General features: G+C 41.8%; 2 protein-coding genes across 3 annotated transcripts; one reads left to right on the plus strand and one right to left on the minus strand.

Annotated features, from left to right (window-relative positions):
- The first annotated feature begins 121 nt into the window (after positions 1-121).
- Positions 122-13,290, plus strand: si:dkey-9k7.3 (circularly permutated Ras protein 1). Of its 2 annotated transcripts, none has more exons than XM_041965284.1 (18): positions 122-194; positions 2,503-2,554; positions 4,322-4,453; positions 4,566-4,652; positions 5,605-5,690; positions 5,778-5,975; positions 6,259-6,303; positions 6,599-6,688; positions 7,010-7,161; positions 7,585-7,666; positions 8,069-8,193; positions 8,351-8,435; positions 9,266-9,372; positions 9,657-9,769; positions 9,970-10,081; positions 10,297-10,437; positions 10,915-11,008; positions 11,818-13,290. In XM_041965284.1, the coding sequence occupies exons 2-18, from the start codon at positions 2,503-2,505 to the stop codon at positions 11,956-11,958; spliced, it is 1,842 nt and encodes a 613-aa protein (XP_041821218.1). In that variant the 5' UTR covers positions 122-194; the 3' UTR covers positions 11,959-13,290. The 2 variants fall into 2 exon arrangements, with proteins under 2 accessions (XP_041821218.1, XP_041821219.1); XM_041965285.1 differs by lacking the exon at positions 122-194 and adding an exon at positions 1,515-1,567.
- LOC121626659 (galactose-specific lectin nattectin-like) lies at positions 12,898-14,749 on the minus strand. Its single transcript, XM_041965286.1, has 5 exons — positions 14,540-14,749; positions 14,352-14,458; positions 14,101-14,235; positions 13,915-14,020; positions 12,898-13,260 (listed from the first exon to the last, which is right to left on the minus strand). Exons 1-5 carry the CDS (start codon positions 14,598-14,600, stop codon positions 13,199-13,201), a joined length of 471 nt encoding a protein of 156 aa, XP_041821220.1. The 5' UTR covers positions 14,601-14,749; the 3' UTR covers positions 12,898-13,198.

The following is a 14,749-nucleotide window of genomic DNA, read 5'->3' on the forward strand; positions in this document are numbered from 1 at the left end:
TCTCTTCCTTTTAACTTTCATTTCTCTCGACTTCAAATGCTGCAGACCCGGTCCCAACTTCCTGGCACAGGCGCGCAGCATTGCATTTTCAGACTTTGAACACGCCCACACATTCACATACATTATAAACCTGCTGCAGTACAAACACTTGCTTTCTGTTTTAGCAACACTGCTGTACAAAGACCACAGCAAAGGTAATTTTTCTTACTTGTATTGTGCGTGCATGTGTGTGTGTGTGTGTATGCCAGGTATCCTCACTGCCATACTGTGTTTTCACTTGTGCAAGACTTAATAAGAGTGATCATTGAACCTGATTGACAAGCAGCCAGTGAACATATCAGTCTTTTGTGTTTTCTATTGTACAAGTTTACACTGTTCCCTTTAGAATTAGATGTCTTTATATTTAGACAACAGATGGGGTTAATTTGTCATTTACCAAAGATATTTAGCACACAGAAAGGTGTCAGTCACTATAAAATGACTCACAAGTATTTTGCAGGATTGGTATAGAGAATCTAACCGTAATTTCAGTCCTTAGGTGTGATAATGAGTGTGCACATCATTGGGTATAGTATTCGTAGTAAGCCAGAATGTAAAGGGAATGTAATAATATGAGTTAGCGTATTAGAAACAGATAGATAGTATAAATAAACTTCAACAAGTTCGACATTTTGAGAAACATGCTTCCTCGCCGTCTTGCTGAGAGTTAGATAAGAGGATCGATACCACTCTCATGTTTGTATATTAAATAGGAAAATATAGCCAGGGCATGGTTAGCTTAGCTTATAGCACAAAATCTGGAAACTTGCTGTGCTCTGACCGAAGATAACAACATCCATCTGCGAGCACCTCTGAAGCTCCAAGAAGTATATTTTGTGGGCGACTATACCTTGACTGCAGACACATCTAAAGTAAAATGGCTCATTTTTGTTTTTACTCTTCAGTTGTATGGCTTGAACAAATGTGATATAACTTGTTAATTGGTGAGCTTCAGAGGTGCTGGCATGTTATTCCCTTTGCACAGAGTCAGGCTAGAAGTTTCCTCCTGTTTCCAGTCACTGTGCTAAGCTAAGTTAGCTGGCTGCCGATAATAACTTTATTTAACTCACAGACAGAAAGTGGAATCAATCTTCAAAATTTCCCAAAAGGTCCAACTTTTTCTGTAACATCAACACATGATGTGACCTCAGTTGCGTTTTGGTGGTGAGTTTTATCAAAGTTCAAGTTAAATCAATTTTTTTTTCAATCCATTAACATGACACGGCTCTTCACTTTAGTTTGCCAATTTCCTGATTCCTCCACGTTGATGAATCAGGAACCAATCTTGTTTATCAGTTATTGGTGCGATCTATGAAATGCTGAGTAAGTGTGAGAAAATGCTTCTCAAATGGCTCTGTGGTAACGCAAAGGACAAACGAGAAGAGCCATTAAATGCCGAAAAGAGGGCGTCTTATAAGCTGCATATGTGTCACGGCATGAAGAACGCAGAAACAGAGCTGGACCTGCAGCTGCGTTTAACTAACAATAACGGAAAAGCGGAAAAGAAATCGGCAAATCGTCACATTGTGTGAGTGTTTGGTGTTTTTGCTTAAAAAAAATATTAAAACAATTATTTAATTATCCAAGAAGGGTTGAATCGAGGGCAGATGGACCATTTCGCATCTCATCCAGCAGCCCTCATCAGTTCTAACTGCCTGGTGGGGGTCCCAGGTACATCAAGGTCAGGGATACCACCTGGTTCATTCGTGCCGTTGTACCGGCAGTCGTTGGAGTCTGATTATATATAGATGCTGATTAAAATTCTGTCCATCAACTAATTAACTAATAAAGTCAGTGCTCGAGCTGTAGTTTGGTTCTGCAGTGATCAGCACCATCAGCATCGCGGTGACCTCATGGTTCGATGCAGTCGGAGGTTTGACCCCTAAAACAGCTGATGATTGCTCTGTTTCTGCATCCTGTTGTATCGCTGGCTTTAAAATAAATGAGAATTAATAATAAAAAGTGATAAACATTTCACTGTCAGATCAGATGCTCTTGCAGTAAACACCTTCTTCACGGTGGACTCACGGTCGTCAGCTCTGTGTGTCTGCATCATGGCAGTTAAGCATTCAAACGACTGTGCGCGTGTTAAACATGCTGTTATAGACATTAAATGAACCCTGTATGCTTATGTTTAACCCCAACCCAGCCATTATTTACCATGTTGTTCCACTTTCCCTTACAGTTGCTCAAACAGGAAGTGACTGCTTTCATGGTTTTACTCACCCACCTGCTAACTAGAAAAATAACCAAATCGAGGCCCCGGTCGCCACGGTGACAATACATCCACAATGCCAGGAAGCCGATCGGCTGCCGTCTTGCCGCTGATCTGTCTGATTTCTGCATCCTACGTTCACGTTGCTCCCTTCCTCGTTAACTCGACTCAGCTTGTTCTCGACGCCCACGCTGGCGTGAGTGTGTGTTAATTTCACACGGAGGTTTTTGTGTCTTCATGTGTCTCAGATGGAGTTTGCCTGCAGTCACGTTGTACGGGACTGGAGACCTGATAGAGCAGGTGAGTTAATTGATTTCCATTTTTTATGACGCCTTTGTCCCAAAACTGTAAAAAACACTCCTTTTTTTTCTGAACTCATGTTTTGAACTTTTTGTGGATTTAATTTCTGTTTTTTGAATTATATTTTTGTTGCTGCTGTGTTTTTACCATCCTGCCTGTTTGATATTTCATGCTTTTATTATGAAGAACATCATAACTCTTTACTTCTTTCCTCACTTGTGACTCTCAGCTAATCATTGGGTGATCGCGCATTCGACTGTCTGTCACCTTTATCGTGCATTTCCTGAAATAAATGGATAAAAGTTACTAGGATCATTTCATTCTAGCTAAAATCCCTCTATCTTCTATCCCCTCCCCACTGACTAAAAAGTGCATTAAAACCTTAATAATATCCTTAAAATTGCATCTTATTTTAACTACTTCACAGGAGACGTCTCCTACTTTAATAAAAAAGTCCATTCTCAGTGTTTGTGCATTGGAGGCTTCAAGTTTTCACATCACACTTGTGTAAGTTGAGTATTTGACCGGGGTTGACTTACAAACTTTTTGTAAGGCTTGCAGGTGAGCCACTTTAGTAGATGCATTGTCAAAGTCTGCACATGCATCATTCTGCACAGTGACGCTCAAACATTCAACTGTCAGAACAGGAAGAAAAACATATTTCTGAGTGGAGGGGGACTTTAAATTGTCTTTTTAGCTCATAAATCTGTCTTAATTAACTCATTTTCCCGGCATCCACTGGTGTTTCTCCTATTGAGCACCAGTATGACAACACAGTGGCAACACACACACACACACACACACACACACACACACACACACATCATTAAAGGTCAACGTTTGTAAACCGTTGTTTTTCTGTCTCCAGTGTTCATCACATTCTCAAGAGTATTGCAATGAAATAACAGGAAAGCATGTTCAGCAGTAATGCATGTGAGCGTGTGAGCGTGTGTGTGTGTGTGGGCATGCTTGCAAAGGCAAAGACAGAGAGACACGGCGCAGATGTACAGATAACAACTTGTGAAGGGGAAGTCCACGCACAGAAAAGGTTTTCAAATGATGGTTCTCATTTGATGATTGAGAAGTGGGACAGCAATGCAGAAAAAAACAAGCCGGCAGTTTTCTGTTTATTTTGTACCTCCATGCACAATAAGTCAGTGTTTTTCAGAACCAAAACATGGTCCAAGTGAATAAAAGGCTCTTTGCACCCTGTAGTGTGGATGGTGACGGCGGCAGATTCGTCGACAGGGAAAGTAGTGAGTTAGTTAATTGAACCGTACACTAACTTTTTATTCATAAGCATGCTGATAAGAACCTGGACAAACAATACAAAGGTTAGTTTATGCTTCACTGTTCGCATCTTCAAACATCAACAAAGAAAGACAACCACCACTACAACTACCACTAAAGTCCAGAGACCAATAAAAACAGGGCAGAGCTGCTAAGATTAGCCTAACCTGAGATAAAACCAAGACCAGCTTCCCAAATAAAGGACTAATACATGTGCTATTGGGCTTTTTTGGAACACCATTAAATGTCTAACGTTCATATTCTATTGCTAACGTTTGCAGCTTGCAGGCAGCAAACGCTTGAGTTTATCTTTTTTGCTCTTGTGTTTTTGGTTTTATATGCATTATTATAGATGCTAAGCTACGATCTGACAAGTGGAACAGAGCTGTAGTTTTTTGTCTTTGTTTGAATCCAGGTGTTAAAACAGGACACGCAGCACAATCGTTCTCTTCTTTAGCTCTTTCTTTGTGTCTTAAGGTCCAGCTCCTCCGCCGCTGCCTCCTCGACGCCTCAGAAAACCTCGCCCTACTTCTCTGCCGCTCCCCCCTCTTCCCCCACTTCAGCCTCCCCTCGGCTCTCCCTCCCTCCCTCCTCCCGTCCCGCCCAGATGTGAGTTCTGTTTGTTTTTTGTGCCCCCTCCTCTCTCTGACTCCCTCTAAGCAAATAGCAGGTGTTTCGAAGTTGAAGTGACTTTTTCATTCCTTTTGTGATGTTTCATCAGTTGATAAGCAGGAAAGAGAAATGAGGCTGAAAGTCAATGTGAACGTCGTCTCCCTCAGTATCGGAAAACTGGTCGACATCAGCCAAGGTCAGAGGACACACACACACACACACACACACACACACACACACACACACACACACACACACACACAGAGTCATTTTTCTGTCACTTTTGGGGACATTATATAGATTTACATTAATTTCCTGGAGCCTTGCCCTAACAATAACCATAACCCCCACTTGCCTAACCTCAGCCTAAACCTAACCTTAACCTAAGTCTTCACCCTAAAATGTGATGATTTACATGATGGGGACTTGTGTCCCCACGGTCCCCTCAATGTGACTTTGTAAACACATTTATGTCCCCACAACAAGAATCATGAATCCTTTTATTGTCATTGAGCATGTCAACGAAATTGCATTGCAACCCCTGTGTAGATAATAAGAAAGACAATAAAATAAAGTAAAGATAAGGGAATAAAATAAACTGACATGCAGTAAAAATATGCATAAATGCAAAAAAAAAAAAGAAAATATACCAGAAATAAAATATACTAAGACAATAAACAATAAAATATACCAACAACAGCTGAAAATATACTAGAATGTATGATTCAGCTGACAATTAGGTAAGTGTGTGTGTGTTTAAATGTTAAGTACACAGAAGGTGCAGGTGTAGGTGGAGGTGTAAAGTGCAGTGTGCAGTGGTTCACAGTTCTCACAGTCTCTCACTCCAGTGGGGGGCTGCTGGGGGTGATAGCTCTAACAGCTCTGGCGAAGAAGTTGTCCCTCAGTCTGTTGGTGGTGGTGCGGATGTTCCTGTACCGCTTTCCTGATGGAAGCGGTACAAACAGTCCCTGGACCGGATGGCTGGGGTCCGTGGCGATGGGTCTCGCACTCTTCCTCACCCGGCCTTCTTATATAGAGTCTAGGTCAGGAAGGGGGCAGCCCACGATGCCCCGTGCCAATGTGAGTAAACGTACACACACACCTGGTTTCATTGTTTTTCCATGCCTCTTTTCTCCTTCTCTAACCAGCCTCAGATATGGAGAGTTTTCAGAGCCCAGTGATTTGTGGGAAATGTAGTGCTGCCTTGTCATGTCTGAGCTCGATGCAGACAAACGTGAGTTTTTTTTATAAAACAGTATGGTTCATATAAATGATCAGCGAAAAAAATGAAATTGTGACACCTTCTCTTCCTCTTGTTCAGGTGTGGGTGTGTGAGTTCTGTGGATGTGAAAACAACGTGAACGACAGCGTGAACAGAGTGTGTGTCGGTCAGCGCGCAGGTGTGCACAGCGATGACCTTTACCTGCCGAATCACAGCGACGACGACTACCAGAACTTGGAGGACACGCTGGTGGTGTTCTGCGTGGACATTTCCAGCAGCATGAGTGTCACTACAGAGGTGTGTGTGTGTGTAAATGTTTGTAAAAACACTTTAAATAAATCTTAATTCCAAAAGATCTCGTAACTATAACAGGATAGGTTTTAAAACTTCAATTTAGTTTTCAATCAACTGAACTAGGCAGTTAGCATTAGCGGTAATAACCACTGTGGCTGAACAGACAAGTAAAAGAGCGTCACCTCCAGAGACCAACTCTCCAAGAAAAGAAAGGAAGCTAAATTATAAAATACTACCTTAAAATAATTCATCCTATCACCTTTCTAACACGTTTGCTCCACTTCAGGTTACATCAAGCAGTGGATCTCAGGCATACATGTCCAGGCTGGAGGTGAGATGTTTAATTTGTCTCTAACGGGCTCAACACACTCAATACACAATCTATTAAAAGATGACCACCACACACACACACTTTTTGCACAACTGTTTACATTTGCACTATTACATTCTCAATGTTTCATTATTTAGATTGTACAGTTTTTACTTAGCTTGTACAGTTTTTATTTATCTCTTTTTTAATATATGTCCTGTCACAAAAGGTTGAAGAGTAACGCAATTTCGATTCTCTGTTTGTCCTGTACATACTGCAGAATTGACAATAAAGCTGACTTTGACTTTGACCGCAGGGTATCCAGGATGCCCTCCAGAGGGCGCTGTCATCCTTGCTGCAGCAGGCCCCCCTCAGGAGAGTGGCGCTGGTTACATTCAACAATGAGGTAGGACAAATATTTTTGGGAATGCTGGAGTTTAAACCATCTGACAGACATTTAAACAACTCAAGATGAGTACTAAGATATAACAACACCTGCCAACAGCCTCAGTGTTACCTCAAGCCAAGAACAGAGACCAAGAGAGACCTCTGAAAAGGAAGGGAACAGAGCAACACTGTGTCAGTCGAGACCCAAGAGTCCCATATAAAAAGAATTATATATGCTTATATGAAAACATTTGTCTCGTTTTTTGTGTGCTGGATAACAGCAGAAGGTTTAAGTACCCATGATCCTCTCACCTTCTTCTCATCTATTTGTTTTTTACAGGTTGTAATATATGGTGATGGTACTAGTACACCTCTCACTCTCAGGGATTGGGCGTTGGTTGACTATGACCATATATGGCAACAGGCTGTGTCTTACAGCGTCCCACACTGCATTGCTGAGACCTACAACCAACTAATAGAGAGGGTCAAGGAGTAAGTGATGATATTTCGGTTAAAGTAACATCATGCAAGAATATGTGTTTTTTGGAAGTTGGTGCCCCCACAGAATCAAATTCTCTTCCGTCGCATTGAGGTGATTTGCAGCAGCTCCGTCCAGAGTCTGATCTGGATCATATTCTAAAAATATTTTCTGGTTTTCCTATTGATTTCCTCTGGCTTCTCTGCCTCTACTGATTTATGTAGTTTCCTGATGGACAGACAGCTTTACTTGTTGTTAAACTAACCACCCACCCCCACCACGGTGGTGGTGTAAACACGATAACCCCCCCTGTGCTCCAAGCTCTGTAATAGTTTCATAATGTTGCTTTAAATGCTCATTGTACTTTAAACTACCATCCCTGTGGTACAGAAATTTAATGTTTGTTTTTGATATAATCTTTGTTTCTGTGTATTTAGCCTCAGGGAGCATGGGGCTACCAGTCTTGGTCCTGCAGCATTAGCCTCGGTTGCCATGGCGTCAAGGTACCCCGGTTCAAAGGTGAGTCTGAAGAACTTTAAAGGTGTGGTCTGACATTTTGACACATTTGCTGATTTGCTTTGTTGCTGAGATTTTGCTGAAGGTGGTCTTGTGAAATATTTTCTGTTTATAAATCATTCTCATGCTGCACCTTACGCACAAGCTGCTGTAACTCCTCATAGACCTACCAAACCCAAATTAGCGAGCGCAGTCGTAACAAATCACAGTCACTTTTGGCCGTTTCAACACAGTTTTGTGCATTACCACCCACTCATTTTATCTGAGTAGGTGCCACTTCATCAGATTGAGGCAACTGAGCTGCCAAATCCCCCGTCCCATCTTTACATTGATGCCCCCCCATCTAAAAACCACCTGTGTGGACTGGAAACTGACGGCAGTGACAAGGAGACTTGTGTTCTGCAGGTGATTCTGTGCACTGACGGCAGAGCCAACATCGGACTGGGTACAATGGAGCAAACCCCCTCTTTGTCCTCCTCCCTTACTTCATATTTCTACAGACAACTGGCTCAGCAGGCTGTGGGCAGTGGGTGAGGACACACACACACACACACACATAGCATCACAGTTGTTAGATGAACAGAGTGTATTGCTGTATAGATGCTTGGATGTCTTGGTAAAGGGGATTTTACTCGTTATGATGACCATTGGTGTCTCATAACACATGTAATTCATGTCTTCTTCCAGAGTCATAATATCAGTGATGACTTTTGAGGGGACAGATTGTTGCCTGGCTGACGTTGGGAGACTCGCAGACACTACTGGAGGAAGGGTGAGACACACACGTAATTGCTGGCGCTGAGAAACACATTTAACGCAAACAAATGTCCAGGGTTGGAGGAGCGCTGAAACATTCCTCTCATGAAGATGTAGCTACTCCTGCACCTGAAATATCGCTCAAGAAGATGTGCATGTCTTCATTGATAGGGTTGTTTAATGTTGCAGGACTTCCAGAAAGCTCTTTCATTTTATATGAACAGGGAGATGCTTGTTGAATGTTATATTAGTGGTTTTGTACGTTTTTGCAAGAAATGACATATATGTAGTATGTTTGCATTGCACATCAGTATTTAGCCCAAAACACCGCTCTGTCAAAGGGTGGGGTTATAGTAGAAAAAACTGTCTGAAGACAAAAGTGTTTATAGGTGTCAGACATCAACAAGAAAGTGGAGACCCATTTACCCAATATTGTTTAAAAATGCTGTCATACACTCTTACACTCCTTTAATTTCAACATCGGAAAGGTGTCGACTGTCCGAAAACCACTTCTGATGGATTATAATGGTGCCTTCAAGGTCCTGTGTGTAGGATTTAGAGGAATCTATTGTCAGAAATGGAATATAACATCAATAGTTATGTTGTCATGAGTTTATGATCACCTGAAAGAGATTGCTAGCCTGTCATAGCAAACAATGTCTTGTCTGTATTTAGTTTCAATGTTATGTTATCTTTTCCCAACAGTGCAACCAAAAGTACCAAAATATTGGGCCACATGTATGGTATAATACATGAAATGATCAAAGTATGTATGTAAATGATATGAACAGATAAACTTGATTTATAGGATTAATTTGACAAACATTTGTTCTGTCTCCTGCACAGGTGAACATGGTGAGCATCGGTACAGTTGCAACAGAGATCCAGATAGCCTCCATGGACAATGTCCTTGCAACAGGAGTCAGGGCAACCCTGCTTGCTCCTCATGGAGTGTGAGTGGTGGCTGACACCAAAAACACTGTAGCAGGCACTTTTCAGGTTGTTTTGTATGAAATGCAATGAAAAGAACAGAAACCAAAATGATCAATGTCCCTGGTCCAGTCCTCCATGCTAACACTGAAGTGGTCACTATACTTTAAATAGAATTTTAAAATATAATAAAAATATATTTTTTCCCTTCCTGTAACATGCATTCATCTTTTATCTGCATGTATATCTGGAAAACATAGCTCTTATCTTATATTTTTGATTCTGTCTTCTCTCCTTTTCCCCATAGGTATTTTCCATATGAGGATGAAAACAATCACAAACTGGTGAGAGAGATCGGGAATGTGACCAAGGGGCTGGAGATCACCGTCGAGTTTGCAGTAAAACCAGAGTTTATGGATGGTAAGAGAGGTGTTCTTGTCCCTTCCAAATCAACTTTGCTATATTCAGAACTATATCAGTTTACACCACATTGTGGGGACCCTTGTAGCCCACTGACGCTGTGAGGACTCACTTACAGGGCAACCAAAGACCAGAGTCCAACCTATCATATAAAACAAACTGTTATGCAAAGATATGATGTGTGTCAATGTGTTTGACAGTCTTTATCCAGAAAGACACACTTCCATTCCAACTCCAGCTGAACTTCAAGGCCAGAGACCAACAAAAAGTCACTCGCATCATTACTGAACAGCGACCAGTTACTTCCTGCAGGTAAACACTGTAGGATTGAATACTGAATGGTATGATTGTCCTGTACTGGATTCTCAGTCATGTTTACATATTTTTATATCAGACATTAAAGACTGGTGAGACACTTGAAAAGGTTTATAGTCAAAGTAAGGCCTTGTGGTGTATTACGTATGACACTGTTGAAACTTGAGTCTTCAATCCTTTATCCGTCTTCTTCTCATCTCCTCCGTCTGAAGTCGGATTTGGGTTGGTAGTCTCAACATGGCGGTGCTTGGAGTTCACTGTGCTCAGCTCTGTGCCAGTTTGACCATGGAGGGTCGAGTGCAGGAAGCACAGAGTCAACTAAAAGCACAGCAAGACCTGCTCAAACAAGTCAGGTATGACTCTCTGTCCTCTGAACTCACCTTGACCTCTGATCCAGGTAGAGGGCAGACAACAGTATAATGCACTGACAATATAGTGATGCAGTTTGATTTAACAGAAAATATTATTTTATTGTTATTGGTATGACCAGCTCCCTCTTCCCACTTTCAAAGCTTTCTAAATGTTCTTTCTAAATTGATGAAATTGTAGAGATAGACACAGATTTTATTTTTAAGCAAGTATGTATACAGACGTTAGCTTTGCTTTACACATACTAGTTGGTTTACATGACAATATGGGGACTCTGACCCAGCGTCTGCGTTTGGGTGCATACATGTGTGGTAACCTGGCAGCCTACTCACATTATGACAACCTGACCATTAATGGTGAATTTTGGGCTTAGACTTGGTTTATCATGTAAAGATTAGAATTAGGTTTAAGGTTAAGGTTAGTATGTTCTCGGTAATACATTTCCTCTTTCTGCCCCATAGTAAGCAAAGGTCAATCCATAAGGAGGAGAGTATCTATGGCAACTGGATGGACACCATGACCGTAATCTGTGACGACATCACCACAGAATCTCAGGTAATCATATATTTCATTAGTCAATTATGCTAATATTCAATAGTTTCCTTGTTTCAAGTATGACGATACAGCAGCTCTAAATTTGACAGACAAGAGCCAGGCTAGCTGTCTGACTCTGATTCTTGATGCTAAGCTAAGATAGCTGACTTCTGGTTGTGGCTCTATTGACTGAAAAGGTATGAGAATGGAATCAATTTTCTCATCTAACTCTCAGCTAGAAACCATGTTTCCCAAAGTGTGAAAGTGTTCAACTGCTCTGTTGGTAGGCTGGTAACTTAAACAAGGACTGGAGCCCCTGACACAACATGCACAAGGGACGAACAGCAAAGACTAATGCAAACGCACAGACTTAAATACACTGGGGAGGCTGAACTAATGAGACACAGGTGAAAACAATCAGACAAAAACACAGGAAGTAAAGCAAAATGTGACACATGAGGTAAACCTTCAACATGAAACAGGAAGTAACACAACCCAACAACCCAGATCATGACACCCAGTTGCCTGTTTGACAGAAACCGCCATAACTCCTGAATGCAATGTGCAATTGCAGCAAAGTCTAGGCAACATATGGATGCCAACTAACCCATTTTACAGCATGAAATTCTGCACAATTCTTTGGAAAAAATCCTAGAAAGGATTTTGACATTCTCCCATACACAAATAAAACTTTATTGTTTATATACGTTAAAACGTATTTCATATACGTTGGTCTTGGAAATCTCAACTTTCAGGATGCCTTTTAATCAGGGCTCACGGGTGGGAAACACACACACACACACTGATTTGTCATCTCGTTCCCCCCGCAGACTCTCTCTGATGAAGCCGCTAAGGTGATGTACCAGATGAAGAGGGCCAGCAGTGTCAGCAGCAACAACAGCAACACAACTGAGATCCCCAAGAAGACTGCGAGGAAGAAGAAAAAGAACGCCCTCGTGGAGGGAATGTAAAGAAAATCAGTCACCCACAAACATGGAGACTTGATTACATGTTTGGCCATATTGGCTCACAGTGTTTTTTTAGCAGGCGTGGGACTAGAAGGAGCTTTGTTGCACAGCTGACTGTAAAGGAATAACATTGAAATTTAACAACTGCACTTAAATTGACATCGTTCAAACTCAAACCAGCAGAAGAAACGTCATTAAATGGGTGTGTATAACACCTGAATTTCCCCGGCGGGGCATTAATGAAGTTAATTCTTATCTTAAATGACTGACGAATGCATTCTCAAACTTTTATTCCATTTATTCACAACAGTGCAAAGGTGAAGAGATATAACTAATAGTTAACATTTGATTGTAAACCTTGTAGGTTTGGCAGAAAACGAGCTCAAAGATTTTTTATCTTTCATTTCACATCATAGCACGGCATCATAGCGTGTCGGTTTGCTCAGTTTACATCAGGGAAAATACGTTGTTTTCACAAATCGAAGCCGAACTAAAGCCTCAACATCAACGTGTCATTTAGCTATCGTACTAAATCAAATTAAATTTCCCTCCTGTCAATCATGATGAATTTACCCTGACTAATATGTGTCGCATTTATTATGGTTCCAGTATATATTTCATTTTCTTTGTCTTTTAAAATTCCTCTAATATGGTAATAACGTCATGTATGAGCGTCATGTTTGAACCGATCATTTCTACACTGAATCATTTATGAGCGCTTTGGAATATAAAATTCACTAGAAATGAATACTTAATACCTCATGTACTGCACGTCACACTGAATGATGATTTGATTAGGTTCCATTAAGGCAAATGAAATGGCCCCTGACCAGGAAGTCCTGTGTGAGGTCTGGACGTTGTAGCAGTACCAGTAAATGCTCAGACAGTGAAGTCTTGGCTCACTGCCTCATTCAAGAGTGATATAAAGATTCACACAGCAGATTGTTGCAGTGCTTGAGCCTTTTATTTTTGCATAAAGAGAAACAGTTCACTCAGAATAAAGTTGTTTTGAAGCATCATCTTAATACAGACACAAAGCCAAACAGACATCCACGGTCCTATTCCTGCACACCTGTCGCTTTGTTCCTTAAGTAGCATTACAGCGATAGATTAAAAAAAGAAATTAAATGAGATGCAGAGCCCTCAGGTTACGCATGAGACAGGTAACGCAAAGACAGAGTCTGAATCACCAACACGCATCCACCTGTGTGTGACTTTGACAGGTACTTCACACCCCGACAGGCTATCTGGCACAGACAAATGGAAGTTTATTGGAGCATCGTGTGTCATCCCAGCACCTGTAAGCTTTAAGAACCGAAAACACAACAGTCAGACAGTGACACACCAACCAAAAACCGTCTAATGACACCAATGAATCCTGTATAGTCATTTCTCTGCGTAAAGATGCTGATGGTAAACAATCATCGACAATCATTCAATCGCTATGGTAACTGTGACTATACGTGGTCCTGGAGACGCCGGTTGTCGTGGAAACTACCACAGAAGTGGTTTTCAGTACATTGCCACGAGTTTATGTGTCTGTTTGTCTTTCTGTGCACAGATTTTGTCACAGCCCTGAACAATGCAGTCATGAAGCTGTACAGGTGTGTGTTAGAAGATGTGTGTGGTCCGAGCAAAGGTGCCCGAATTGGTGCCAGATTTATTCTACATGCCGAAACATCCTTTAACCTACGTTAGTGCCGACATATGTCTGTTCTTCTGAAATTTGAATTTTCTTGTTCCATGCAAGGAATGTCCAACATTAAAGGTGGTTAGTCATAATGTAGAATGTGTCAGTACCGGCGACAGGTAAGTGATCAGTAGTTTGCCAGAAACACGGATATGTCCAACGATAGCTTTACCCTTGTAATAATGTAATGACTAGTGAGCGCTCATATCATTATCATTCACACCACTCATACATCAAGCTCTCGAAATAATGCGTTTAATGTCATTTACCTCCATAATTCATTTGTAAGCAGTGCTGCACCCAGAAAAGGTTGTCAAACTTCCCGCAGTGCCGATAGTTGAAACGTGTGCCATCAGTCCACAACCAAACACCCTCCTGAAAGACACCACAGAATTTAAAACTGCATGAAAACAGCACATACATAATATGAGCGATAGGAACGACTGATAATATACCTTTTGGCAGTCCGAGCCTCCGAGCCACGTTCGTCCGTAAGCGTGAGTGTTCCTCCATATCATCCTTTGAATCATGCGGTACTCGTAGGCGTTGTGCACAGAAGCAAGGTTCGCACGCAAGGCCTGACAGTATTTCTGTCGAGAAGATAAACAGCGGGAGTGCAAAATTAAAAAACAAAAATCTAAGTAGAAGTCAGATGATGGCAAAAACCACGTGACGGCGTCGCACACTGGATCCACGTCGCGATTACCTCGGCTTTAGCCCAAGTCAGGGTTGACGAGACATAGTAGAAGCAGCGGCCGCGGATCCTGGTCCAACCACTGGGACAAATGCTCCACCTGGACAGGCGAGCCCTTGCTGGAGAGAAACAGAGAAGACAGTGAAATGAATAAATTACTCATAGCTTTATACCCTCAAAGCATTGGCATTGACACTCACCGGGAGCCGTGGCCAGAACCATTACGGCACAAACCAGCACGGACACCTTCAGCATCTTCATCGTGGAGGTGACGCAGATGGTAAAGATGACAATGACCCTCGATAAAGAAAGCAAGTCGCTGAGACTCGTCCGGAGAGGCCGTGATAAAAAGGCAGAAGAAAAGGGGCGGAGAGAGAAAAGAGAAGAGCGGCAGAATTATCTTCCCGGTC

This window comes from Chelmon rostratus, chromosome 23, assembly GCF_017976325.1.
Source record: "Chelmon rostratus isolate fCheRos1 chromosome 23, fCheRos1.pri, whole genome shotgun sequence".
NCBI lineage: Eukaryota > Metazoa > Chordata > Actinopteri > Chaetodontiformes > Chaetodontidae > Chelmon > Chelmon rostratus.